The 26874-nt window shown below is 39.2% G+C and overlaps 1 protein-coding gene across 1 annotated transcript; it reads right to left on the bottom strand.

The window, feature by feature from the left end:
- Positions 1–1632: 1632 nt before the first annotated feature.
- LOC127528830 (semaphorin-4D-like) lies at positions 1633–26874 on the bottom strand. The gene is made up of 10 exons (XM_051929954.1): positions 26859–26874; positions 26698–26811; positions 23715–23869; positions 21152–21327; positions 11730–11886; positions 10933–11155; positions 7651–7766; positions 5602–5768; positions 2967–3013; positions 1633–2105 (listed from the first exon to the last, which is right to left on the bottom strand). Exons 1-10 carry the CDS (start codon positions 26872–26874, stop codon positions 1633–1635), a joined length of 1644 nt encoding a protein of 547 aa, XP_051785914.1.

Below are 26874 nucleotides of genomic sequence, written 5' to 3'. Positions count from 1 at the left end.
GCTGCAAAAATGGTAAGTAAAACTCAAATTAAGCCACCTGCTGCTCATTGAATTTTCATTTTCCACTTTGCATTTTCAAGCTCTCAACATGCAAATAGTGAGGGTCAGTGGGTGGGAATAAGACTTCAACATGTGAGAAATTTGTTTTTGGAAAGTACCGGCAGCTTCTACTAAGATGGAAAGTAAGAGAGTTAATGGAGTTGGCAGATTGTGAGGATAAAAAATGTATATTACTTAGATGCAAAGTGATTTTAGATAGGCTTGGAGATGTCGAGCCTTTCACCAACACGGAGGAAATTGGTCTTGCATGTCGGAATTTATGTGAGGTTGTACATCGCCTGAATATGGCAGCAGTGGACAAGGCAACCTCCGTAGGCCCAGGTCGGCCGTGGCAGAACATTACCATAGAAGTGATAAAGATGGATTACAGTTTTAATCTTAATTTTCCTTTTTTGCAGAAAATACCTCCCATATCAGTATACAGCACCACCAGCCTATAGACAAAACTTTTTGATCAGGTCCTGCCCTTACAATTCTCTTGTAGCAATAGGAAACAGCAAATTAGGTAATGGGCATCCTCATCTGGTTCCATGACCTCTGGTAAAAATGGACTTTAAAATTGACAATAAATACTGCACAGACTCCTCTATGCCAGAGTCATATATTTTGAATTCCAGCACAAACTGTACGCAATGTTCAAACTAAAATTTGCAGAATGTGGCAAGTAACTTCATTTGAAATCTCCAAAAACGTTTTCTGTATTTAGAGATGGCAAAAACCGTGCTGGGGTATACATTAGACTCGACTGTTGTCAAGGATTTGATAGTCAGTGTCTACCTGCCACAAATTCAGTTGTCTTACAGTACGACAGAAGAGTAGCACTTTCATTGCAAATGCTTTAAACAAATTATTAATATTGTTATTCAGTAAAGAAATTGGTCTATAGTAGAGTTGGATCAGTACTAAGTTGATACCAGCTTTCGGACCTCAGTCTCAGTGCAGGTACCAAAACAGTTCTGAAGGAAACTAAAACAACAAACCGACCCCCCCCCATCTTACTCCAGCCTGTCTCAAGGCATATACCGCTTCCTTCTTGATAGCATAGTGAGCGCTGAAGAAATAAGGCAGTTGTGGGGGTGTCCCTCGATTGTGTTGAAGCAGTGAGGGTGAGTGTCCTTCTTAAATTCTCGGTTGATTTGAATCAATGATGTTAACCTGTGAATTCTTGATTACGCTGAAGCAGTGGTGTGTCGTCAGGATCAGGTTGAAGCATGTTTCTTTATAAAGTTGCCTGCAATTCTAAGCACGTTACTCCTACTACATTGATTTTCAGGCAGAGGAGTGAAAAATTGACATTTATTTTAGGTACTGAAAATCCCTAAATGCTGGTACTGTACATATGGTTTTAAATTGTGTTTTTCTGTACATTTCTAGTACCAGTATATCATGTAACCCTAATCTGTATGAAGCATACTGCATGGAGTTGATTCTTAAATGGGAAAACAGCAACAGACATCTGGTATAGTGTTTTATGTAGTACATTTTCTTCTTCCTTACACAATATCTCAAATAATCGTATTTACAAATGACAAAAAAAAAATCACAAAAGTTGACAAGAAAACAAGCCAAAGTTCACCAGCAACTACCATCAAACCTCTTCTCTGCTGCCAGGCCTGAGTAGCATGAGCTGTTTATGGTTTCAGGAAAAAGCAATGGAAGGCATCTTGGGTAGCACGTATATACCAACAAAGCAAGGAACAGAAGCAAGAAGAGCAAAAAAAGATATAAGAAGGGGCTAGATGCTGCTCCGTCTGTTCTGTCTATTAAATTTAAAGTATACGCTGCCACCAGCTCTTTCCGGTCTCCGATTTCAACTTTTTGCACTAAAAAACAAGTATAATTGCCCTGGTCAGATTGTGAGATGTTCAAAATCAGCAGATCGCCGTCTCCAACAATTTCATATTTGGAAGGACTGGGTGCCAGGTACACGCCATTTTTCATCCACATCGCACGGGAGAGCCCAGAGTTCAGGTGGCATGGTAATCGCAAGGCTGCATATTGTCCATGTTGTGTGACAATATTCTGGTAGCCAACGCTGTGCTTTACTGCAAAATGAAACCAACAAAAAAATCAATTGTGCTAACTGCTGCCACTAAAAATAAAATATAGTGAGATTTTTTTGCCAAATAATGTGTTTTTTTTTAGATCCTTTCTGTTTATAGGTTTACCTAATTACTCCTTTTCTGAGCCCAGTCTTTGCCATTACAGGTGGGTGACAGGCTCCTGTGGGTAGCAGTGGGCACAATGCAGAGACATACCTGGTCAGGATGTAACTGCCTGATGAGACACACTGAGGCCCCCACAAATGGATTTATTATTGAATTATTTGGGAAAGGGGACTGCACTTAAGGTTTATTGTCACTGCTGTTTAATGCCCCATCATAAAGCTGTTTCTAAGGAATATTGTGGTTTCTTTGTACTGTCCAACAAATTGTGTCTGAAGTGCAATATTTGCACTTTAATAGTTTAGGTATTGCAAAAGTGCATGTTACTCATTTACTATTATGTCCTTTACATACAATTCTTTGGGTCTTCATAGCACTTAAAAACACCAATAAAGTGTTTCTTCACTTTAGAGTGATCTGCAGTGGCTTAACTGAGACACATTTCTCTTGATATTACATGTTTAGTATAAGACCTACGATTCCTTCGTATTAACAAGGAATTTTATTGTCATGTCAACATGTCCCACAGTGCAGAGATGAATAAAATATCTGTTTTATAAGTGTTACGAAGACCAAAAGAAGCCTTTGTTAAGCTCTTGTTATGTAAAACTAAATGAGTAATCAATGCATTTTTGCAGTACCTAAAGTGTTACCCAATATTTTGTATTATTTAAGCTCCAAAGTATTCCTTTCCAAATATAACTGTGGGCAATGAAGACCTGCGTCATTAGTAATACATACCTGGGGGGCAGACACTGAAATTTCCATTCAACCTCTGAATCAGGCCACTGCCAATTAAAAAAATTCAATTAGAAGCTGGTAGTGACATGTGCTTACTTACTGAGCTCATGATGATCCTGGTTCCCTCTACTCTTTTGCACCCAAAATCACAGAAGATGGACATTTCACAACCTGTGAGCACCAAATATCTCAGCTTCATTGACTTGTTTTAGAAGTTACAAAAGATAATTATTAAAATCAGGACTGGTCTCCCCTAGACTTTCTCGTTTACTCCGATATGGAGATGGATATTTGACGAATAAACCACAAAACAATGATTACATTTTTATATTATGTACAGTAGAGAACCATCAACAACAAATCATATTAATAATACAGTATATTGAACAATTATTATAAAAGTAAAGTTGAATACATCGGACTCTCCAGCTGCATGAATAAAAAAGTACCACTTCCGGTTAGTGGAAATAGTTCAAAAGTTGATAGAAATCTACGTTTTGTACCTAACATTTGTATGCAAAATATGGTTGACCCAAGTGAAAGTGTACTCAAGTTATCGTGTTTACAGACACACAGACATAATTCCAAAAATGCCATGTTTGGACTCGATGAGGTCTAAAATGTTGAGATTTCAACAAAATCTCGAAATTGAATTTTTGGACAATTAAAATACTTTCCTTACGAGAAAATAAATTGGACTCGGCAAGGTCTAAAATGTCAAGATTCAGCAAAGTCTCAAAGGTCAAATTATTGGACGATTACAATACATTCCTTATACTTCGTATACAAGAAAGTAAAAAGTAAAGCAAATTGTAGACAAAACAAAGGACTGTTGGAAAATAAGACTGTTCACTCAACAGATGTTATCTGGCACAAATAACTGAGTGCCTTTGGTGACAGTGCCTATGGAAAATCATTGTACTCGGTCAAAATCCTTACCTTTTGTCACATTAAAGCATAGAAATGAATATAAATGAAATGTAACTGTTATAACCATCAACATCAAAGTGAAAATAACATTTTAAAAATCCAGAGAAATTAGTTAATTCTCATTATCCACAGGAGTTATGTTTCTGAAAAACCTCACGTAGAGGCAGTGCGTCCGCTCCTGTGCTATGGTATGCGGCACTGCACCAACCAGCACAATGTGGCAAACCTTTACGAGGCTGGTCTGCAGTGTGGTGGGCTACACAAGGCGCGACTTTTCAGGGATGGCAATGATTTTTTGACTCATGATGATGACAACAGGCTTATAAGCCAATTTAGACTTCTTCGAGCCGTCCTCTTGGGAATTGTGTGCTGAATTGGAACCCACATTACAGAGACCATCATGCAGAAATCATGCAATCCCTGTTCCGTTAACTGGTTTACTTAATCGAGGGGTATTTGGTGTCAAGAGCTTTTCAGCAGGAACTGTGATGAATTCTAAAATACGAGGGTTGTTTCATAAGTTTTGAGACTTTATTAAATAGATCCAACATGGTTTGGTGAATTCCAAAGAAAATTTTTACTCACATAACCTCGTCATTTGGCAACACTTCAGTGCTGTTTAACATACTCTCCCCCGATTTCAATGCACTTTTTCATGCGATAAATCCAACGATCAAAACAGTGACGAAGATCAGGTTCAGTCAGTTGGTCAAGCTGCCCTTCCACCACAGAAATGAGGCTGTCCCTGTCCTCAAAATCCATTCCTTTCAGCTCCTTCTTCACCGTCGGGAACAGCCAGACGTCACAGGGTGCCAAATCTGGTGAATAAGGGGGCGGATGAAGGACTTCAATCCCAGATTTGGCGAGGAACTCAACAGTTTTGTTTGACTTGTGAGGCGGCGCGTTGTCATGGTGAAGGATGAAGTTTTTCAAGGTGCGATTAGGGCGACCTCTAGTGAGATTTTTGAAAACTTCTGGAAGGCACAGGGTTGTGTAGACATCAGAGTTCATCGTCGTGCGTTCAGGACGTGGAACTGAAGCAATCATTTTTTTGTAGCCAAAAAAGACGGCAAACATGGTCCTCTTGGCTGACCTTTGGCACCTGGCTTTCAGTGGAGGATGGCAACCTTTTGGACCCCACTTCGAGCTCTTTTTCTCATCTCCATCTGTAGCTGGGTGGGCCAAAAATGTATTAGAAGATGTGAAAGGATTGTAGAACAATAGAAAAAAATTTCGTCCGCCTCCAATGACGGCAAGTGACCGAGTCTCAAAACTTATGAAACAACCCTCGTACATGTCATATAGCCAAATAGCAGGGGTGTAATTGACTGCATACAATTTTTGATGAAAGCACCATCACAGAATGAATTTGCTTCTGTAACTAGAAAGCCCTGAATTAATACACAACTTATAATGTGAGGTGTCCTAGCTAAACCCACAATTCCTAGTGTGCGACTTCAGGGTTATGTTGTGTGCGCTGATCGGCTTCTTAGTGCCGCAGCCATTGCCAGTTATGTAGAACAGCACAGCACCCTTCTTAAATCTCCTTGGCGTTAACTCCGAGTTTGACTTGGGCATGGAATTTATATCAGTCGGGTTAAACTCTGAGAAGTTTATTTTAATAGCACTGGAAACATTTAGTAGAATTACAGTAATTTAATTCATAAATATGAAATTCTGGCAGCTCAGGCTGTAATGAACTTACCCTGCATTTCTGTGCATGATCTGGTTGACACAGAGGCTCGCGTCGGTGCTCCAAGCGCAGTATGGATCCCTAGCTAAAATGCAATCCACACAAGACTGGTGCTTTTCACAGAATTCAACGGGTGACTGCACAAGCCTTTCATCTGAGCCTGCATACAGGGACTTTTTCTGTAATTATTAAAATATAATTTTAGAAGAACTGAAAAAAGTTAACATATCATCAATAATAAAAATTTAAATTGTTAGTTGTTTTTAAACCAAAAGGAAACAATGCCAAATAAAAGATTTAAATTTAAAATGTAGGACTGCTGTCACGCATGCACATCTGAGAATTGCCTTCAGGGCTCACCTAAGGTATGTGGTACCACCCCGGGACAAGAGGGGGCGCTGTCTCTAACAGTCTTGCCTCCCTTTACCCTCATAGCCCCTCTTCTGGCCCCACCGGTATAAAGGAGAGATGTTCCCATGAAGTGGCATTACAAACCCGCCTGGGGGGTTGGTGAGCGAAGTGAGCAGGGGGCAGAGCCCCCTAGTGACTAATTAAGGATAAGCTAAGGGAGTCGACTATTAGGACTGTAAAGGAATGGCTCTGAATGGAGCTTTGCAGTCACATGTGAATAATAAATTTTAAAAATGAATCATTTCAAGGGCGGCATGGTGGCGCAGTGGGTAGCGCTGCTGCCTCGCAGTTGGGAGACCTGAGGACCTGGGTTCGCTTCCCGGGTCCTCCCTGCGTGGAGTTTGCATGTTCTCCCCGTGTCTGCGTGGGTTTCCTCCCACAGTCCAAAGACATGCAGGTTAGGTGGACTGGCGATTCTAAATTGGCCCTAGTGTGTGCTTGGTGTGTGGGTGTGTGTGTCCTGCGGTGGGTTGGCACCCTGCCCGGGATTGGTTCCTGCCTTGTGCCCTGTGTTGGCTGGGATTGGCTCCAGCAGACCCCCGTGACCCTGTGTTCGGATTCAGCGGGTTAGAAAATGGATGGATGGATGGATCATTTCAAGCAGCAATAGCAATTCACAACACTAGAAAAGCCTGGAGTGTATTTTTAAATCAATTTAATGGTATCTTGATAAAAAAAGGTATCAGCTTCTATGAAAAACATGAGAATTTCTAAATGTGTGCAATCTTTTGACTGGTATTATATACAACAGAAATATCAGAGCCAGTCAATCCATTAGGCGACACGGGCATCCACTTAATGTGCTGTCATCTGAGGTGCACCATTTACGAAAAGGGGCACACGCTCTGGACACCGAGGGTGAATCCCCACCCCATCCCAGTTTGTTCATGTAGGACAACAATGTCTACAGTACAGTATATACACAAAAGAGCAACGTTTGTGTTTCTGAATGCACATGACGCTCCGGACACTGAGTGGGACTATTTGTGTTTCTGAAATTAAAAGTGCACATACGGCGTACATCATGGGGCGAGCACTCCTTAAAGTCTGTGGCATATGCACAAAGGGGTGATGTTTGTGCTATTGAAGGGGGGGGGGGGGGGGGGGTGCACACACTCTGGATGAAGATGGTGAACCTCCATCCATCCAACCACCTGGTTGGTTGAAGTACAATAATAATGTCTGTGGTATGTACACAAAGGGGTGCCGTATGTATTTCTGAAGACACATGTTTTGGGCATAGAGGGGGACCCCTAGGTCATCAAAGTCTAATAATATCGACTACCTGTTATGGACAAGGAGGAGCGACATCTGCCAACCCTGGCTAGGGCTCCAAATGGGCTTTGAGCAGCACTGAGCTATATATAGATAACGACAAAAGAGGCCTGCCATGTCTGGTGAACAAAGGCAACAAGACGACGCACAAAGAAAGAGGGGCGTAAGGGCTAGCATATCCGGTGAACAGAGGTTCCTAAATGAGTAACGTGATCAAAACAAACAGACTTTGTACCATTGTTTGCGCTATAATAGTATAGAAAAAATGTCTGGATTCTGTTTTAATGAAGTAAAGACTTAAATGATGACACACTCCTTGGGGATTAATACAGTGTACCAAATACTGAATTACGTAAAAAAACAAACGAGTCTTACCTGCCCAGAGGATAAAAGCAGTTCTTTAATGGGTTCAGGGTTAGGCAGCAGTTGAATTTCCTCAATAATATGCCATTTACTGTCAATAACGACTGTTTTGTGCACATTTCCATCCTCTGCATGAAACAAGCATATAAACATATTTCATAAGCACATTTAATGTTAATTTTCTTCGGTTGTGTCTTTACATACAGCAAAACCTTAGATTAGTTATTCAATATGGCTTTGTTTTGCATTTGAAAGTATTCATATTAAATTATTACTGAGAGTATCAAGCTTAATTTTGATGTAACGTATTCCCCGATAAAATACACACTTAACTCATAATAGTGAAGCTTATTGAAAACAGATTAAAAGGGCTTGGGAGAAGCAGCCTTAAGTGCAGATTGATTAAGAAATTTGAGTTTTATGAATAAATGAACTCAGAAAAAATGCCACAGAAATGAGAGGGTCAGTTTAGGATGAAAAAGCAAATCCCGCCATAAAGCTCCAAATAAAAGGAATGTTTGGCTGAGACATGGATGGAACTCTCTGGGCAATTCTTACTAGCGTCCCGCAATAAGAGATTGTGACAACATTAATGGGAGTTTGTGTTGAATTATGTGATACTGTGCATTTCATAGAGACCTGCCCAAGAATCATGAAGAAGCTGCACTGCCCTATTCATAGGTGACACAAATTCATTTCTTCTGTTTAAAAGTAACACATGAATAAATGTACAATGCAGTAAACTGAAAAGCCACCTATGAACTGTTTGGAGATTTATATATTTGAAATATTCATTGAAGAAAGAAAGCAATAATTTCATCCATCAATGTAAAATGTTATACGTCATACCTTACAGAACCTGCTTAATCTAATTTTAGGGTCACAGGTATGATAAGATGACTATCCTTGGACCCCAGTATATCACAGTAGACATATTCTGAAATAAACATGACACAAGTAGAAAGGCTTCTTAGGTGATGTGATTAATGGTTTAAGAGTTTTGTCTTTGAAAATGTAGTGCAAGTTCACTCTCCCAAGGGTTCAAGAACAGGAAATTATTTAACTCTTTTAGTGCTCATTTTTTTTCTCCTTTTCTCCCAGGGCTGAATAAAAAAAAAGCACACAAAGTAATGGTTTCACACACAAATCAACATAAAGTACTTATTCATAACAAATGCCACTCTGTTTTATGTTTCATGAGCCTCAACAGTATGAAATCGCACAGACTTATTATGTACTGTTTGTCTCATCGCTTATAAGTTGAAAGGCACTTTCTGAAAAAAAAAAAAAAACAGTTTCCGGATCGCTTGCATCCAAATTAAGAGTGCGATAAGTCAGAGTCTGATTCAGTAATAATACACAAAAATAAATAAATAATGCGCACAGTATTTTGTTTTGTGCACTCATTTCGCTCTCTCGCCCAATACTGATGAAATTCAAGACGTTGCTATTCACACACACGCAGGGATTCAACGTCAAGTCAATGAGAATTAAAAGTACTCGTGGCAAGGAGGGTCTGCCTATAATGTAACGTTGAGTTTTATCAACATTTACAGCTGATTATTGCCCTCAACCCCTGCTTTTGACAAGAGTCGACATCTGCCCTGAAAGAGTTAAATGACAAAAAGAAGGAGAGACTCTGTGTCAAACACTTGCTATTGCCAGGAGAGACTCTGTGTCAAACACTTACTATTGCCAGGAGAGACTCTGTGTGAAACACTTGTTATTTATTGCAAGGAGAGACTCTGTGTCAAACAATTGCTATTGCCAGGAGAGACTCTGTGTCAAACACTTGCTATTGCCAGGAGAGACTCTGTGTCAAACACTTGCTATTGCCAGGAGAGACTCTGTGTCAAACACTTACTATTGCCAGGAGAGACTGTGTGTGAAACACTTGTTATTGCAAGGAGAGACTCTGTGTCAAACACTTGCTATTGCAAGGAGAGACTCTGTGTCAAACACTTGCTATTGCCAGGAGAGACTCTGTGTTAAACATTTGCTATTGCCAGGAGAGACTCTGTGTCAAACACTTGTTATTGCAAGGAGAGACTCTGTGTCAAACACTTGCTATTACCAGGAGAGACTCTGTGTCAAACACTTGCTATTGCCAGGAGAGACTCTGTGTCAAACATTTGCTATTGCCAGGAGAGACTCTGTGTGAAACACTTGTTATTGCAAGGAGAGACTCTGTGTCAAACACTTGCTATTGCCAGGAGAGACTCTGTGTCAAACACTTGCCAGGAGAGACTCTGTGTCAAACACTTGCTATTGCCAGGAGAGACTCTGTGTGAAACACTTGTTATTGCAAGGAGAGACTCTGTGTGAAACACTTGCTATTGCCAGGAGAGACTCTGTGTCAAACACTTGCTATTGCCAGGAGAGACTCTGTGTCAAACACTTGCTATTGCAAGGAGAGACTCTGTGTCAAACACTTGCTATTGCAAGGAGAGACTCTGTGTCAAACACTTGCTATTGCCAGGAGAGACTCTGTGTCAAACATTTGCTATTGCCAGGAGAGACTCTGTGTGAAACACTTGTTATTGCAAGGAGAGACTCTGTGTCAAACACTTGCTATTGCCAGGAGAGACTCTGTGTCAAACACTTGCTATTGCCAGGAGAGACTCTGTGTGAAACACTTGTTATTGCCAGGAGAGACTCTGTGTCAAACACTTGCTATTGCCAGGAGAGACTCTGTGTCAAACACTTGCTATTGCCAGGAGAGACTCTGTGTGAAACACTTGTTATTGCAAGGAGAGACTCTGTGTCAAACACTTGCTATTGCCAGGAGAGACTCTGTGTCAAACACTTGCTATTGCAAGGAGAGACTCTGTGTCAAACACTTGCTATTACCAGGAGAGACTCTGTGTCAAACACTTGCTATTGCCAGGAGAGACTCTGTGTCAAACACTTGTTATTGCCAGGAGAGACTCTGTGTCAAACACTTGCTATTGCCAGGAGAGACTCTGTGTCAAACACTTGCTATTGCCAGGCCAATTTTTATACATTCAAGAAGAAGCAACAACCACTTTTTAAGGCTTTTGTGAAACTAACAGCTAAGGTAGGCCTCAGCCCTCCTGGGCACAGGGAGTATATCAAATGGGTTTAAATGGATGAATGGGCCTGCTTTGCTGCATGCAACAATTCTTTTTGGAGAAGCACAGCAGTGGATATACTGTATTTCAGCACTTGACCATTTTAATTCATTGTTTTATATTGTATAAGGTGTTTTTTTATTATTTGACCAACATGCTGTTGCTCCTCACTGCCACATTGTCATGGTAGTATCATTCATACCTGTGCTTATAAAGATAATGTCATAGGTTCTGCTGTCCAGGGCACGGACTTGGTCAACAGCAATCTGTGTGTAATTCATGTTTTTGAAGACCATCTGTGGGCGATTTCCTACTGGTAGCACTGAGTCATGAATCATTGGTGATTTTTTCAGAAATTCCAAAATAACTGATGGCAAGTCTTTGGAACTTTGGATATTGTTGTTTCTGATGTTGTCATTTATACACTAGAAGAAGAAGAAAAAAAATGTGTGAGGCAACAGCATTAGTCATATTGTTAAGGTTTGAATCCAGATGAAAATATTGTTTACAATGCTTGCAACTTTACTTTAGTTACTGTCACATATGTTGCACATAGGCAGCAGTCAAGGGACTTAATTGAACATACTGGTCTGGATAAGGGTTTGGCAAAATGAACTATTGACTTTTCTCCTCTCCCTACAGAACCATAAAACCTGTCTAATCTGTCCTCCAGTATCTTTACAGATAGGACTTCCGAGCACAACCCAGATCCTGATGTCACTTCCTGCTACGGTTCTAAAGACCCGCCTCTTTCTTCCTCCCAGCTGTAAAACCCTCCAACTTTCCAGACTCAACAGACCCGTTTTGGACTCAGTCTTTAGAGGTTACTCAACAGAATTGCTGTTTTCTTCACAGCAATATTTATAATTTATGAGATGGAACCCCAAACCTTTCTCTTGTGTTGTCTGATTTTTTACATTATATAGATTTATAAATAAGGAACCTTAATGACTTTCAGTGTTTGTTAAGACAAAAAAAAAAAAAACTTAAAATGCAGACCTCTCCTGGTCGAGGACTTGAAAAAGTTTCCTGACGTCTGAACCAACTTTGGTACATATTCAAAACGATGACTTCTTCCATGTGAGTCCCTCGAGAGAAAACCTCATCCACAGTAGACATTTTATATTTACAGACAGCTGAATCCATGCTGTAATCCCTGGAAAAAAAAACACAAACCATGGCTAACCACTTTGGAAGTAAGGGCAGAACTGAAATAGATTGTGCACGGGCTTTAATCCAAAGCGTGAATGTTGGTAATTTCAACCTTTGCAATAGAAACGTCACTGTCACTGGCACAAACACTGAGCTAGGCAAACTGTGTGTTTGTACTATCGTGAAGTTTGTGATGCTAAACAAGAACGTTCATTAGGCTCATGTCCTTGAAGATTAACACGCACACAGATACACAGACAAACACACAGCAATCCTATCCAGACTAAACCTCAAGATTATCTAGATAGGGATTCACTAACACTAACTGTAACAAACATGTGGGTGTCATCAAGACACACCGAAAAGTGCAATTCTTTTGATTATCTGCCACTTACCAACCAAACTAACTTTTGCTTTTACCGCAGTTGATCTTTGAATTATTGAGGAGCAACCTCAATAGCCTTGATGAACCCTGTGAATATGACAGTAGTTATCTAACTTACACTTGGTACCCATTTATTACTTCAATCACTCTAGATACAAAGTATAGAAAATATAAAAGCAACATGGTATTTATTAATTTTATGAAAATACCAAGTAGCAGAAAATAAAATAGTGCAGTCTGGATATAATCAGTGTGACGCTATAGCCTCACCGGGACGCTAACACAGTAGAGTGCAGACAGATACAGGACAGCTAGATCATCAGTTAAGCATTATGCATAAACCGCAAAAGGCAAAATGTCAGCAAGTTTACAACGAGAAAAAAATAAAATATATTTGACAAGGTTTTGAACTTACCGGCAGGTTGTTTCTTTCATGTTTTTTATTTTGATATTCTGGTATTTATTCCAGCTACAATCCTCGCGCGTAGTTTTCCATGTTCACCAGCCAATGTTTTAAACCGCTATAGTGGAGTCCATTTTGGATTAATTGTATATGTGTACTGTAATGTGTCCTTTTGTGTCTTAGTAATCTCAAGGTTTTTTTTTGTTTTTTGTCATTTAGCATTTAAATATGTGTATTTTACTGTTGGATATTTTGATTTTTGTTCGAGGTGTGTGATTCCTCCGGCAGGCCTGAAATGGTATCTCTCTATGTTTAGGCAAGCTGAACAGGGGAATTGAGAATCCTTTATAAGTACAGTTGTGGCCGCAAGAGGGGGACGATCGTTTGGAGAGATTTGAGAAGAAGGGTTAGAATGCGCCAGGCTAAGAGGTGCCTGGTGGCTGAGCAGTTGGTTGATGTTAAGGAGCTGAATTTATGACATGGGCTGAAACAGAGTCCAGTTCTGTTTTATTTTAAGGCTGCTGATATCCTTACAGGAACTAAAAGTGACTGCGTATGCAACAGCATAAGAGCCTCTGTGTTTTATATATTTTTCATCTTTACATTTTCATAATTAGATTTGTTTTGTCTCTGGACTGTATTTTTTGTGCAAATATTTACATCAGGAAATGTTTTTTTCTTCTTCTTTCTATTGTGGAATAAAAAAAAATACCTTTATTTGAACATCTGCCTCTCTTGTGCCTGTCTTATTACCCCTCCTCAGTCCTGATCGGTCCCGAACTACTAGCAGGCCATCAGCTTTAGTGACAATCAGTCTTAGAAAAAGCTTACTCAAGTATCATGGGGTTAATGTCCTGGGTGGCTTGTAGTTTAGCATTCTGCATTGTTCATCGTTACATTTTCTGACAATCCAAAATCAGATCATCTTGTGTCTCTTCATCTTTATTATCACCCTACTGTTGATTTTCTTCCTCTTCTTTTCGGTCCATCAGATGAACCATATTTCTGTTAAAAGGACATTTGATTGGCCATCCCGTCCTATTGACGAAGGACTCTGATCAAAATGTTTGATCTTTAAAGTACCTCTGCACTCCTTCCTTTCTCAAACAGTAAACTGATTTTTTTATGCCTAGCCATACGACATCCATCTGTTCCAAAGATAAAAATGAACTAAAACAGATTTTGAGGCATCTTTACTCATTCTCCATTTCCAGGTCATAAACTAATTAGAAAAGAGACTGACTGGAACAAATTCATAAACTACTAGTAAAATACAACAGGATGCTTGCAATGCCTGTAATTAAAGTTCTGTAAATTGATTTCATCCTGGATTGTTTGAGCAAAATAATTAAAATTTACCATAAACAGACTGCAGTTCAAAGCTAAACATTTCCACACCAGGGCAATGTGTAAGAACTGCAAAAAACCAAGTGGGTGCAACTCTGCGAAAGAAAGTAGCCTTTCTTCATTTTGTAGAGGAAATTAATACACAACAATATTTCTGGTCTTCTGTGAGTCATGAGAATATCATTTATGGCATTCAGGGCCAGCCATCAGGATAGGCATCACAAGTGATTGTCCCACATCTGTGGCGGACATACTGAAGACGTCACATGGGATGACAGGAGTCAGTTGGAATGACACGGGTACCTTACAGGGGAGCAAGGGCTCAGATAAGTCAGTCCAGTTCAGTTGCTTCCCTGTATTGCTGTAACAAAGTCAGTTGCATGGAACTTGATTTAGCGGATGTCATTGAAAGAAAACAACACAATACCGTGATGTGCTGCATAACGTCCATTTGGGTAATATTCCGACCAAATATACGTCTGTGGCAGGGACATGCAGTCAGGGGAGGCAGGTGAGGATCATGAAAAGTAAAACAAAAACTAATAATGATAACATAAAATAAATGTGTCCACTGATCTGTGCTATAAATTTGTTTTCTGTATGATTCCAATAATTTAGATCATTTTTATAGTTAAAATCGCTGAAATTGCACATTTCCTCTTCAAATACAGGGGAGTAACGCGAGGTGTGGCAGCAACGAGCCTCACCTCATCTCAGACTGCGCTCTCCCTCACACACGGGGTGATGCCTGCAATTGGCACCTGCCTGTTGCTGTCTCTCTGTATGTCACCAATATAAGGATTGCACAAGCATTTATGATAGATAGATAGATAGATAGATAGATAGATAGATAGATAGATAGATAGATAGATAGATAGATAGATAGATAGATAGATAGATAGATAGATCTTTATTGTCATTGTCACTTTTACAAAAGAACAACGAAATTGAAGGTGCTGTTGACTCAGTATGAGGCAATATTATACACCCCGACTTTCCACAGTCTGGCTAATATCTTTAATGGATGTGTGTGACATATCTAGTCTTGCTAATCGGACATAAAACCAAAGTGAAAAGGCAGAAGGTGAGGCTGACAGTACCGTGTCGCACCAATGGGGGCGCATGTGAGCCCAACAGGTGTTTGTTGCTGCTGTTCTTCTACGCAGAGGCTCTGGGCGCCAATAAGTTAGCGATATCAGAAAGTCAAGTGCACTGCAGCGCTCTGTTTGTTTTTATTTTTTGTTCCGACTGACTGCCAAAATGGAAGATTAAGACTTTTAAAACTAAAGGAAAATTAGGAGGAGTTTTACAAGAAAGTGAGGGATATTTTCGTGGAGAAGGATAGGCGCATGGACTTCATTTACAAATAAAGGTAAGACCATAAACGGTTTTCAATTTTATAAAAAATGAGATCAGACTAAGGAAAACTAATTTTTTTTAATTAAATTTAGACCTTAAATAAAATATTGTTTTTCTTGTTATCCTTTTGTTGAACAGTCGATATTAAAATTGATTAAAAGCTTTTAAAATCAACTAAATATTTCAAAATTTAAAACCATTTTTTTTTTGGTACACCACTCTTTACTTCCATTTGTATCGAATGAATATGAATTATAGAATTGCAACGGCAAATTTAGAACACATGGAGGGTGCAGAGCAAACGCGCTCTCTCCGCTCTCTCTCGCCGCTATCAATGTAACGTTCCTTCTTAACCAAATATGTAACTTACCTGTGTGTGTGTAAAGAATGCTGATGAGATATGAAACATAACCAGTAGCCAATGTGCATGCTGCAAACTGAATAGTGAGTAAGCTACTCTTTAGGGTTCATATATTTGTAAATCTGACTCTGAAGGAGTCACCAGCCATGAACCTCACCGCACGTCACTGGTCTGTGGTCCCATTATAATAACAGTTCAGAAATCCTGATCAGAGAACAGGGTGTAGCAGATTTAACCAGATGTAGTGAACACAACAGCTTCCTGCATGCAACACACCACTTGTATACAAAGCAAGTGTGCTGCCAGTACTGTACTGCACTATCGTTATTTTATTGTGAACTTTAACTTTGACTTGTAGGCAGCAGAACCCAATCCTGTGTATCGCTCATCTCTGGGGCATTGTAGCATTCTATCTCTGTATTTAGTTAAAAGAGGTGCACTACAGTATCCCATATGGGATACTGGTGGCTTCTACTATACTGTACTGTATGTAACATGCTGTTCACACAATATGTAAATCACATAATGTCCTGTTTCACAGTATGTATGGTGGACGTTAAGCTAAAGGATATATTATAGAGAAACTGGGTGTTTAAAAAGCAGAAGGCTGATACCACTTCATTCAAAATTATGAAAAAGCTGATCATGGAAGTGATGTGCAAAAACAGATCTGCAAACTACAGTAATGTTGCACAATGTGTCTCAAGTCACACAATGCTGAAATTAGTGTGTATTAAAAGCAAACAACTGTTTTTTTTACACCTGAAAGTCAGTTTTTTTCCTTTGAATGAGACTTTTTACAATATGTTTGAATTATATTTGAATAGTGATATTCAGTCTGACAGCCCAGGTGTGGCACCTTCATTTTTGCCTTCATTGTTTAGTCTTTCATGTTTTTGTCCGTACCTTTTCCAGCCTTTGTTTTTCTGTGCCTTGAGTTATTTTTTACAGGTACTTACATTTTTGTTTTCATTGTCACTCATTGGAATTTTGACTGTAAAGTGTTATGAGGAGTGCACTTTCCATACTGAGTATCATAAATTTACTTGATACATTTTTTTGACCTCCTAATAAAAAACACTCCTCATCCTGATATTCTCACATTCCATTGATACTTAATGGAACTCTCAAGACTTCAGATCTAATTTCACAACATATTTTCTAAGTAAGTGAAGGATGAACTAAATTGTTGCAATCTGAGTTTGCTAATGAAATTGGTGGGGAAGCTGTGATCAAAGAGCAAAAAGAGAAGAAGCATCATCAGCTTTTCATTTTTATGGCCTTCCTTCACTCTGGAAGATGAAATTAAACTTAAAAGTATCACCAACCAAAGCAGGGCCACATTTAGACCACCATAGGCCCGCAGACTATAATTCATAATCCTAACAGAAAGATTTGTATACAGTACTACCACAAAATCTCCAAGCCACAAGAACACTACCAATAACTGGTTACATTTTGACTTCGGTCTAGTGAACTTTGAACTACATTCTGCACAAAAAATGGAGCATTTAACAATACAAAACAACTCCTAATAACTAGAACTTTTTATACAGGGATAACACCTGCATAGCATGAAGTGCCTGAGAGCAAGGATTGCTGAAGTGTTCCCAGGTTTGTATGACTTCTGCAGCTTAATTTCATGGTTAGATCCATAAACATTCCAGATTCATTAAGTGCATTTCATTAGATAGTATTCCTAAATTTTGAAGTCTGAAAAGAGACAGTTGGGTTGGCAAGGTGGCGCGGTGGTACCACTTCCCGGGTCCTCCCTGTGTGGAGTTTGCATGTTCTCCCCGTGTCTGCGTGGGTTTCCTCCGGGTACTCCAGTTTCCTCCCACAGTCCAAAGACATGCAGGTTAGGTGCATTGGCAATCCAAAATTATCCCTACTGTGTGCTTGATGTGTGGATGTGTGTGTCCTGCGGTGGGCTGGCACCCTGCTCGGGGTTTGTTTCCTGCCTTGCGCCCTGTGTTGGCTGGGATTGGCTCCAGCAGACCCCCGTGACCCTGTAGTTAGGATATAGTGGGTTGGATAATGGATGGATGGATAGAAAAGATACAGTTTATCTGTCCTTCTGGTTCACTAATAAGCAGAGTGTGACAAAGATAACAATGCTTAGAAACATTTTGGTAATTCATTTTTTCATCTAAACCTTAGGGCTTTGCGTTTGATCCGTGGAAAGCCCAAGTTTTATTCTGGCACTGTGTTAGGTGGATGCATCGTTTTTGAGACACTAGGGATGTTGGGATGTTGATCAGTCCTGCACACTGTGTGGCTTGGAGGAATTTTAGCCCATTCCTCCGTACAGAACAGCTTCAACTCTGGGATGTTGGTGGGTCTCCTCACATTAACTGCTCGCTTCAGGTCCTTCCACAACATTTCAATTGGATTAAGGTCAGGGCTTTGACTTTGCCATTCCAAAACATTAACTTTATTCTTCTTTAACCATTCTTTGGTAGAACGACTTGTGTGCTTAGGGTCGTTGTCTTGCTGCATGACCCACCTTCTCTTGAGATTCAGTTCTTGAGATTCAGTTCATGGACAGATGTCCTGACATTTTCCTTTAGAATTCTCTGATATAATTCAGAATTCATTGTTCCATCAATGAAGGCAAGCCGTCCTGGCCCAGATGCAGCAAAACAGGCCTAAACCATGATACTACCACCGCCATGTTTCACAGATGGGATAAGGTTCATATGCTGGAATGCAGTGTTTTCCTTTCTCCAAACATAACGCTTTTAATTTAAACCGAAAAGGTCTATTTTGGTCTCATCCGTCCACAAAACATTCTCTCAATAGCCTTCTGGTTTGTCCACGTGATCTTTAGCTAACTGCAGACGAGCAGCAATGTTTTTTTTGGAGAGCAGTGGCTTTCTCCTTGCAACCCTGCCATGCACACCATTGTTGTTCAGTGTTCTCCTGATGGTGGACTCACGAACATGAACATTAGCCAATGTGAGAGAGGCCTTCAGTTGCTTAGAAGTTACCCTGGGGTCCTTTGTGACCTCGCTGACTATTACATGCCTTGCTCTTGGAGTGATCTTTGTTGGTCAACCACTCCTGGGGAGGGTAACAATGGTCTTGAATTTCCTCCATTTGTACACAGTCTGTCTGACTGTGGATTGGTGGAGTCCAAACTCTTTAGAGATGGTTTTGTAAACTTTTCCAGCCTGATGAGCATCAATAACTCTTTTTCTGAGGTCCTCAGAAATCTCCTTTGTTCGTGCCATGATACACTTCCACAAACATGTGATTTTGAAGAGAAGACTTTGATAGATCCCTGTTCTTTAAATAACACAGAGTGCCCACTCACACCTGATTGTCATCCCATTGATTGAAAACACCTGACTCGAATTTCACCTTCAAACTAACTGCTAATCCTAGAGGTTCACATACTTTTGCCACTCACAAATATGTAATATTCGATCATTTTCCTCAATAAATAAATGACCAAGTATAATATTTTTGTCTCATTTGTTTAACTTGTTTCTCTTTATCTACTTTTAGGACTTGAGTGAAAATCTGATGATGCTTTAGGTCATATTTATGCAGAAATATAGAAAATTCTAAAGGGTTCACAAACTTTCAAGCACAACTGTAGTTCATCTTGATCTTATTCTCTTGTTTATGTCTCTAATTCCCAGATTCAGCTTTGAAAGAAACTTGTGCCTCCTTCCATCAATTTCAAAACCATTCTTCATTCCGTTTCAGGGTTACAGAGGCAGAGAGTCTGTTCAGAGGAGCTAATCTTCACAAGACTCACTCACACACACATTTAAAGTGGACCGATTTAGCATAGCCAGTTCATTCAACCTGCACATCTTTGTAGCGTGATAGGAAAACTGAAGTACCAGGAGAAAAACACACACAAACAAAGGGACAATCAATGTGCAAACTCCACATAGTCAGTGACCGGGCTGTAATATGAAAGTTGTCACCTGGGACTAAGAGTGCTAATGGTTGTAAGCACCATTCTGCCAAACGCTTTTTGACATCAGTGTACAGCATGAGCTCTGAAATACCATACATGAAGAAGAGTCACAATCATGTATACATGCAGTAGAAAAGTAAATATGCAAAAAATAAAAATAAAAAATGAATACTGAAAGTGAGGCACTGATAATTAATAAACTGAAATTAAATCATATAATCTATAACTACATAAAGCACACTGACATATAGGCAGGGAAACAATGCACAGTGCAACCTCAGTCCTCAGGGGCCATTCCTCCAGCGCAATGGGGCTGACAGTGTTTTCAAACGATGCTGTTCCTCTAGGACCTGTGGACCATGTTTTGCTTCCATTTTTGTTGTTGTGTTTTTTTTGGTTTTTTGTTTTTTCTAAAGCACATTAACCAAGTGCTGTACTGAGTAAAAACCGCATATACTGTTAAGAGATAATATAAACAATAAAATCACACTAAAAAAACAAAATGCTAAACCAAAGGATACCAACATTGACAGATATCATAAACAAATAATTTACCCTGAATCCTCAAAAGCCAAGAAAAAAATATGTGACTTTAAGTGTGATTTAAATTTCAGAAGAGTGGAAGTCGTTCTGACATCAAAAGGTAGAACATTCAAAAGTTTTGGGGTAGTCACTGAAAAAGTTCAATCATCACTCCATATGGGGACAGAACGTGGTACCACCAGAAGAGAATCTGAGCGACCCGGCAGTGGACTACTTGGAAAGAAGGTCTGAGCGATACGGAGAAGCCAAGTTATTAAGGACTTTAAACACAAATAAAAGCAACTTAATCTCAATCCTATACTCGACAGGTAGCCAGTGAGGAGATGCCAAGACAGGAGGGATGCGTTACCTGTTTACAAAAGTTTCTTGAATTATTTGTGAAATGTTGCATAAAACGTCATTCATACAGTGGATCAAGACTGTTATTTTAAAATGAGTTCATCAAGAACATGGGGACACAGTTGGAAACTTGTTAAGGGTAAATTTCACACAAACATTAGGAAGTTTTTCTTTACACAAAGAACGATAGACACTTGGAATAAGCTACCAAGTAGTGTGGTAGACAGTAAGACTTTTAGGGACTTTCAAAACTCGACTTGATGTTTTTTTGGAAGACATAAGTGGATAGGACTGGCGAGCTTTGTTGGGCTGAATGGCCTGTTCTCATCAAGAGTGTTCTAAAGTTCTAATTTGTGCTCTAAGGAATCCATGGTAACACTTCCACAAAATCATTATGATCACTGAACGATTTGGTCATCATGCAGGTGATGAAATGGTAGCTGAAGTTTTTATTTATCTACTCACCATTTTTAAATGCTCACTATTACTGCTTTGCAAAATGGAGTAACAACAAAAAAAAAATTACTGTAGTGGGGACAGATCCTGAAAGACTGTTATGCCACTTTCTTGACAATATAATTTTAAGAATTCTACTTACCAATGAGATCTGAAAAGAGCGTAAATGACTGTATCCTTCCAGTTTGGAGCTTTCAAGATTAAAACATCAAGAACCTCATCAAAGACAATATTTAACTCTGGTACCCAGCAGACAAGTTTGGCCTTCAAAAAAGATGTCCACCTGTCTTGTAAAACAGTTCTTCCTCCCATATCATGCTTTGTAGGGAAAGAAAAGTAAAAATAAGTGGCACAGAAATGGTAATTTATAGTATACATGAATAAAGGGAATGAAAATATACATTATGAGCAGGTTCTAGGCACTTCACACATCAGGAAAACACCAAAAAGAGTGCAGCTGTAATTTGGTGAATGGAAACTTGCAAGTGGCCTCCTAGTGAATTTCCCATTGGGATTAATAAAGTATCTATCTATCTATCTATCTATCTATCTATCTATCTATCTATCTATCTATCTATCTATCTATCTATCTATCTATCTAATCATTCGCTGTCCCTGATTGGCTGTGTCCATCACCACTGCATCACCTCACAGCTAATGTGTGGTGAGCCTACAGTCGCATCACACAGGTGAATGCTACACATTAATGATGGTTCAAGTGGCTCCCCACTCACTATGAAAAGTGCTATATAAATGTAAATAATAATAATAAGTATTATCATTATTATTATTATTATTACTAGGGTCTCTGTCCCCTGCTCGCTTCGCTCGCATATGGGGAGACAGATGTACAGTTTAAAAAGATTGTTATTTTCATGGGAATTGTAACATATGCATAATAGAACTAACTATTTTGTATTACAGCAAGTAATTAACCATAGTAAAAAATAGTAAAACATAATAAATTGAAAGAAAATTATGTTTCATGTTGCATTAGAGGTATTACTTGCATTATACGTTTTCATTCTGTTTGGCTTTGAAATTAACAAATACTTTTTAAACTTACACTTTTACTGTAAAACTTCAGTAAAACAATTCTTGGAATTAACTTTTTGTCAATATCGGATGGTGTTAACGGTTGTTAACAATTCTCTATGGGATATTGTAAGTTGATGTTTTCATCTTCTGCACCATCACCACCAACTGTTTCAGCATAGTCTATTGATACGCATTTAAGCAATTTGCTGTGTAACCAATCAACAATTTTCACGTTAATTCGTTTGATTTCATCGTTTCTCGGTGCTAGGATTGCCCATGTACTCATTTCTTCTGTTGATAACCCTTTGGGATGAAATTCTTTAGTAAGATTTGGACATAATAAGTCTTCTTTTATTGGGAACTTAAGTAAGGAAAACGTAAAAATGTATAAGTGCTGAGAGCGCAGGAACTGTGTCTGACAAAAGCATTCACACGAATGAGAAGTGAGAGGACCGTGGGCCGTTAACCAGAAATGGTTGCGAGGAGGGTGTGACTTGAAAAAGTCTCTTGGCAATAGTCTCGTCTCGTCTCAAGATTTTCTTTGATAATAGAGAGATTATTATGTTAGAGAAAAACTGGCTTAAATACTGAAAGCAACAGGTTATAGTGCAAGGAACGTTTTCGAAAGCAACAGGTTATAGTGCAAGGAACGTTTTCTGATTTAGGGTATGTCAAAAGCGGTGTCCTTCAGTGCTAGGGTTGCTGCTCATTCTGATATTTATAAAAGATCTTTACAAAAATACAAACAAGGAGTTTGAGAATTCTGCTGATGATACTAAACTAAGTGAAATGGCTGAAAACGTACTATCAGCTAAGTTATTACAGACGGACCAGGACAGAAGATAAAGGTTAATCTAAATAAACGGGCCAGATACTGCTGACACATTTCCAGTCCCTAAATTGGATTAAGCAAGTTCTACAAGAAAAGCGCTATATAAATGCAAAGAATTATTATTATTATTTGAGGCTTTAGAAAGTCACACTGTTGAGTTTTATTAATATTAATGACAAGTCATTTGGAGTTTTCATTTTCCAATTGAAGTATCAAAAATATTTTCAATTAACCCTTCAGCCCACAAACTGCCTTCATTAAATTTATATTTGGATTTAAATACAAATGTCAGAGAAAGAAACAGGAAAGGGACAAAATTTGAGTGAAAACATAGCAAGTTGAGGCATATCATTATATTCCAGCTCTGTAAATAATACAACATTAGTGGGCACAGCCTGTCCATTGAAACTACAGTTACAGAAAGCCTTGGAGTCAGCAGATACAGCAGGTCATTGTGAGTAGGGCGAGAAGTGACAGAAGAGGACATCTTTCTATTTTGCCTCAAGTACCAAGGCATCATAGGGAAATACTTTGTGGTATCAGAAACAAGGCAGAACTGTTCCATTTAAATGAAATTAAAGGACAAGTTAATCTAATCTCATCCGTTTGCTGAGGTGGTAGCCAGGTACATCTGCCATCACAGAGCAAGGAACAGTAGGTAAGAAGGAAGGTACTCCCTTAGTGACCATACTCTTACCAAGAGGGGCCGTGTAGATTTCTTTAACTTCTCTTTATTTGTATTGCTGATAATTCTTGCTCTGTAATAATTATTGTGGAGTGTATTGTAAAGTCAGTTTCAATACAAATCTAATTATTATTCCAATAACATGCTTACCTTACAAACCCGAGCTATTCTAGGAATGAAAAACTTGGTAAGGTCTTGTGGTAATTCCACGTTCACCTCAGTGAAGAAAAAGTAGATCTTATCATCGTCCCCATTTGCACTGTTCACACTCTCTCTGATTACATCTGCATGCACAAACCTGGGTTCTGAACAATAGAAGAAGATTGCATTAGTGTACAACGGAGGAAGAGGAGGAGTGCTTTCATTTTCTGAAGCACAAATGTCTAGATGTTACTTTTTGCAATTATAACACAAAGACCATCACATAATTGAAGACTTTTGGCCACAGGACAGAAACAGTATTAACTTGTGGCAGCAACAACATTATACACCTTCTTATATAACTAAAGTACATTATTTATGTGACTGACTTCACTTTTCTATACACAGACGTGAACAATTACTTTGGCCTTTCACACACTGTGGGTGGGACGGACGGACGGACGGACGGACGGACGGACGGACGGACGGACGGACAGACAGACAGACAGATAGATAGATAGATAGAGAAAGGCACTATATGATAGATAGTGATAGTGATAGATATATAAAAATATATTTTTCTTTCTTTTTAACATTTTCATCTTGATTTTCATTCTACTTTTCCAGGTATTCTAATTGTTTAATTCATTCATTCTTTACTAAGTAGTGGGGCTGACGCGATTCTGTGTTGTTTGCCTGGGCGTCTACTCTGCGTGTTTTTAATTGCCATTATTAAAACACAATGAAGGGAGCAAACTGCACAAAGAAAGGGCAAAATATAATGAATTCAACAAAAAAGAGTTAAACATTTAAATCTATAGCAAAATTAGAAATATTTCTAAATGTCTCATAAATGTAAAAATCATGCAGCTATCAGTTGTTGTCACTGATTATGAATCTGGTTGGAATAAAAACCTGCCACCACAGTGGGTCCCTAGGACCGGGTTTGGGAACCCCTGCTCTAGATATTAACAGGGTTCTGCTTCTTTCAGATTTGGAAAGGTGAAATACTACTTTAAACAAATTGATATTCAACTTACGTATTATCTTTGACAACAGTCGATCTTTTACTACACGTTAATTATCCAAAACCTACTTTTCCAGCTAAAAACCAAAGGAAATATTGGACATTTTGAAGTGAATTCAAGCATTAATTTCACTTTAAATGAACTAATGCCATGCTATATTCAAAGTTTTAGATTTAAGCATGTGCTTATGAAATTTGGTAATAGAATGGATAGGGAAAGTGACCAACTAGCCAAGGTGGTAAGGACTGTGACTTTGCATCTTATAAATGACAGTGGTCTCTTCATAGTATTTCAGGAATACTGAACATTTTGTTTTCCACTTGTGGAAGAATAATTTTAGGGTAACATAGCATTCATCTTAAAGAAATATCATAACAGGTTAATAAAAAAACAGATAAAAGGTCAAGTGAACAACAAAATGTACTGAAAGATGACTAAGAAATCAGCAGATGTCCTGCAAACAACCAGAATGGGCAGCTGTTATATGCACAGAAATTTAAAGGGTGGTGGTTCAATTCAAAGGTATAAGAAGAACCAGAATGTAATATCACAGACTTTTAAGTCATTTGGGTGTAAACCAACGAACCAACCAGAGTAACTGTATGCATTGATTGACACTGTATGCAGATTCAATGGTTTATAAAATGAACCTCTGTTCTTTGTTTCTCTCACCATGCTGTAACAGACTGCTTTTGACGAAAGCTCCCTCTAAGGCATTTTGCTGAGGAGTAATGAAAAGATACAATGAACAGCTTTTCTCCTGCCTGATTACTGATTTGTCCTGTTACAGGATGCTCAGGACATTTCTTTCTTTATTCTTTCTTTTAGTTTCTACCACACTATCTTCCATGGTCACCCAGGCATATCTCAATTCTTATGTTAATAGGACTTTATATTGCCAGCCATCCAGCCATTTTCCAACCCGCTGAATCCGAACAGGGTCACGGGGGTCTGCTGAAGCCAATCCCAGCCAACACAGGGCACAAGGCAGGAAACAATCCTGGGCAGGGTGCCAACCCACCGCAGGACACACACAAACACACACACACACACCCAGCACACACTAGGGCCAATTTAGAATCGCCAGTCCACCTAACCAGCATGTCTTTGGACTGTGGGAGGAAACCGGAGCGCCCGGAGGAAACCCATGCAGACACGGGGAGAACATGCAAACTCCACGCAGGGAGGACCCGGGAATCAAACCCAGGTCCCCAGATCTCCCAGCTGCGAGGCAGCAGCGCTACCCACTGCGCCACCGTGCCGCCCAACTTTATATTGGCTTATTTTTTATGTTTTTATAACCACTGATGTGTCTTTATGTCTAAAGAGTAAGAAAACCTGTATTAGCCTGGGAGCCATTGATATTTCACAAATCCGCATATCCATTACCATCTGTTGATGTCTGTTTACTATATGGAGTCTGTTAAAAATCTAAACACTTGAGAATGGGTTGTTTAGGAACCAGAATGGCTCCCTGATGGCATTGCTCTGATGAACTGAATGAAGAGTGCTACATGAGGGTAATCTAAACTGAGTCAGTGTGACCATCTAACAGGCCTAGAAGACTGAGATCATCAGCCTGGCCCAGTCACTGACAGAAATGCAGGCGCCTGTGGGAGTTTCTCTCTACCTAATCAAGTTTCCTTCCACATTCCAAACATGCATAGATCAAGGTTATTGCACGGCTAAGTAGTGACGTGAGCATCACTGTACCCTGAGATGGACTTGGCACCCTGTCCAAGGTTGGACCCTGCATTGTGCTAGGTGCTGCTGGGATAGACTCTAGTTACTTGAAACCTGTATAAGAATTAGTGAGCTTTAAAAAGGATTGAAAAAAAAGCAACAAACGCAGCTTATTGTTTTTAATGATTTCCATTGAATGGCCTGTTTTTTCTGTTTCAGTCCAGCTTACCCACCCACCAAACCATCTGACACTACATGGTGGCAGTTTTTTTTTTTTTTACCTTTTAGCCATGCTGGTGCATAGTATGTGATCATTTTATTTGTGGAGCTGCTTCTGTAGATGACATACTGACTTCCTAAAAAGTTGCTTTCTGTTCCTGAGTAAAGTTCACCATCTTAAGTGAAAAAAAACACACAGAATAATAAATAGCATTCATATTACATAAACAATTATGCAT

Source organism: Erpetoichthys calabaricus, chromosome 7 (genome assembly GCF_900747795.2).
Source record: "Erpetoichthys calabaricus chromosome 7, fErpCal1.3, whole genome shotgun sequence".
NCBI lineage: Eukaryota > Metazoa > Chordata > Cladistia > Polypteriformes > Polypteridae > Erpetoichthys > Erpetoichthys calabaricus.
Note: the sequence above shows the minus strand (reverse complement) of the source record. Positions and strands in the feature narration are given on the sequence as shown.

Coding starts and splice junctions, on each gene's coding strand:
- LOC127528830 (XM_051929954.1), bottom strand. Junction 23,870..26,697: donor TGCACCAGCATGGCTAAAAG/GTAAAAAAAAAA, acceptor TCTATTGTTCAG/AACCCAGGTTTGTGCATGCA. Junction 2,106..2,966: donor TTTCAGTGTCTGCCCCCCAG/GTATGTATTACT, acceptor TTCATTTTGCAG/TAAAGCACAGCGTTGGCTAC.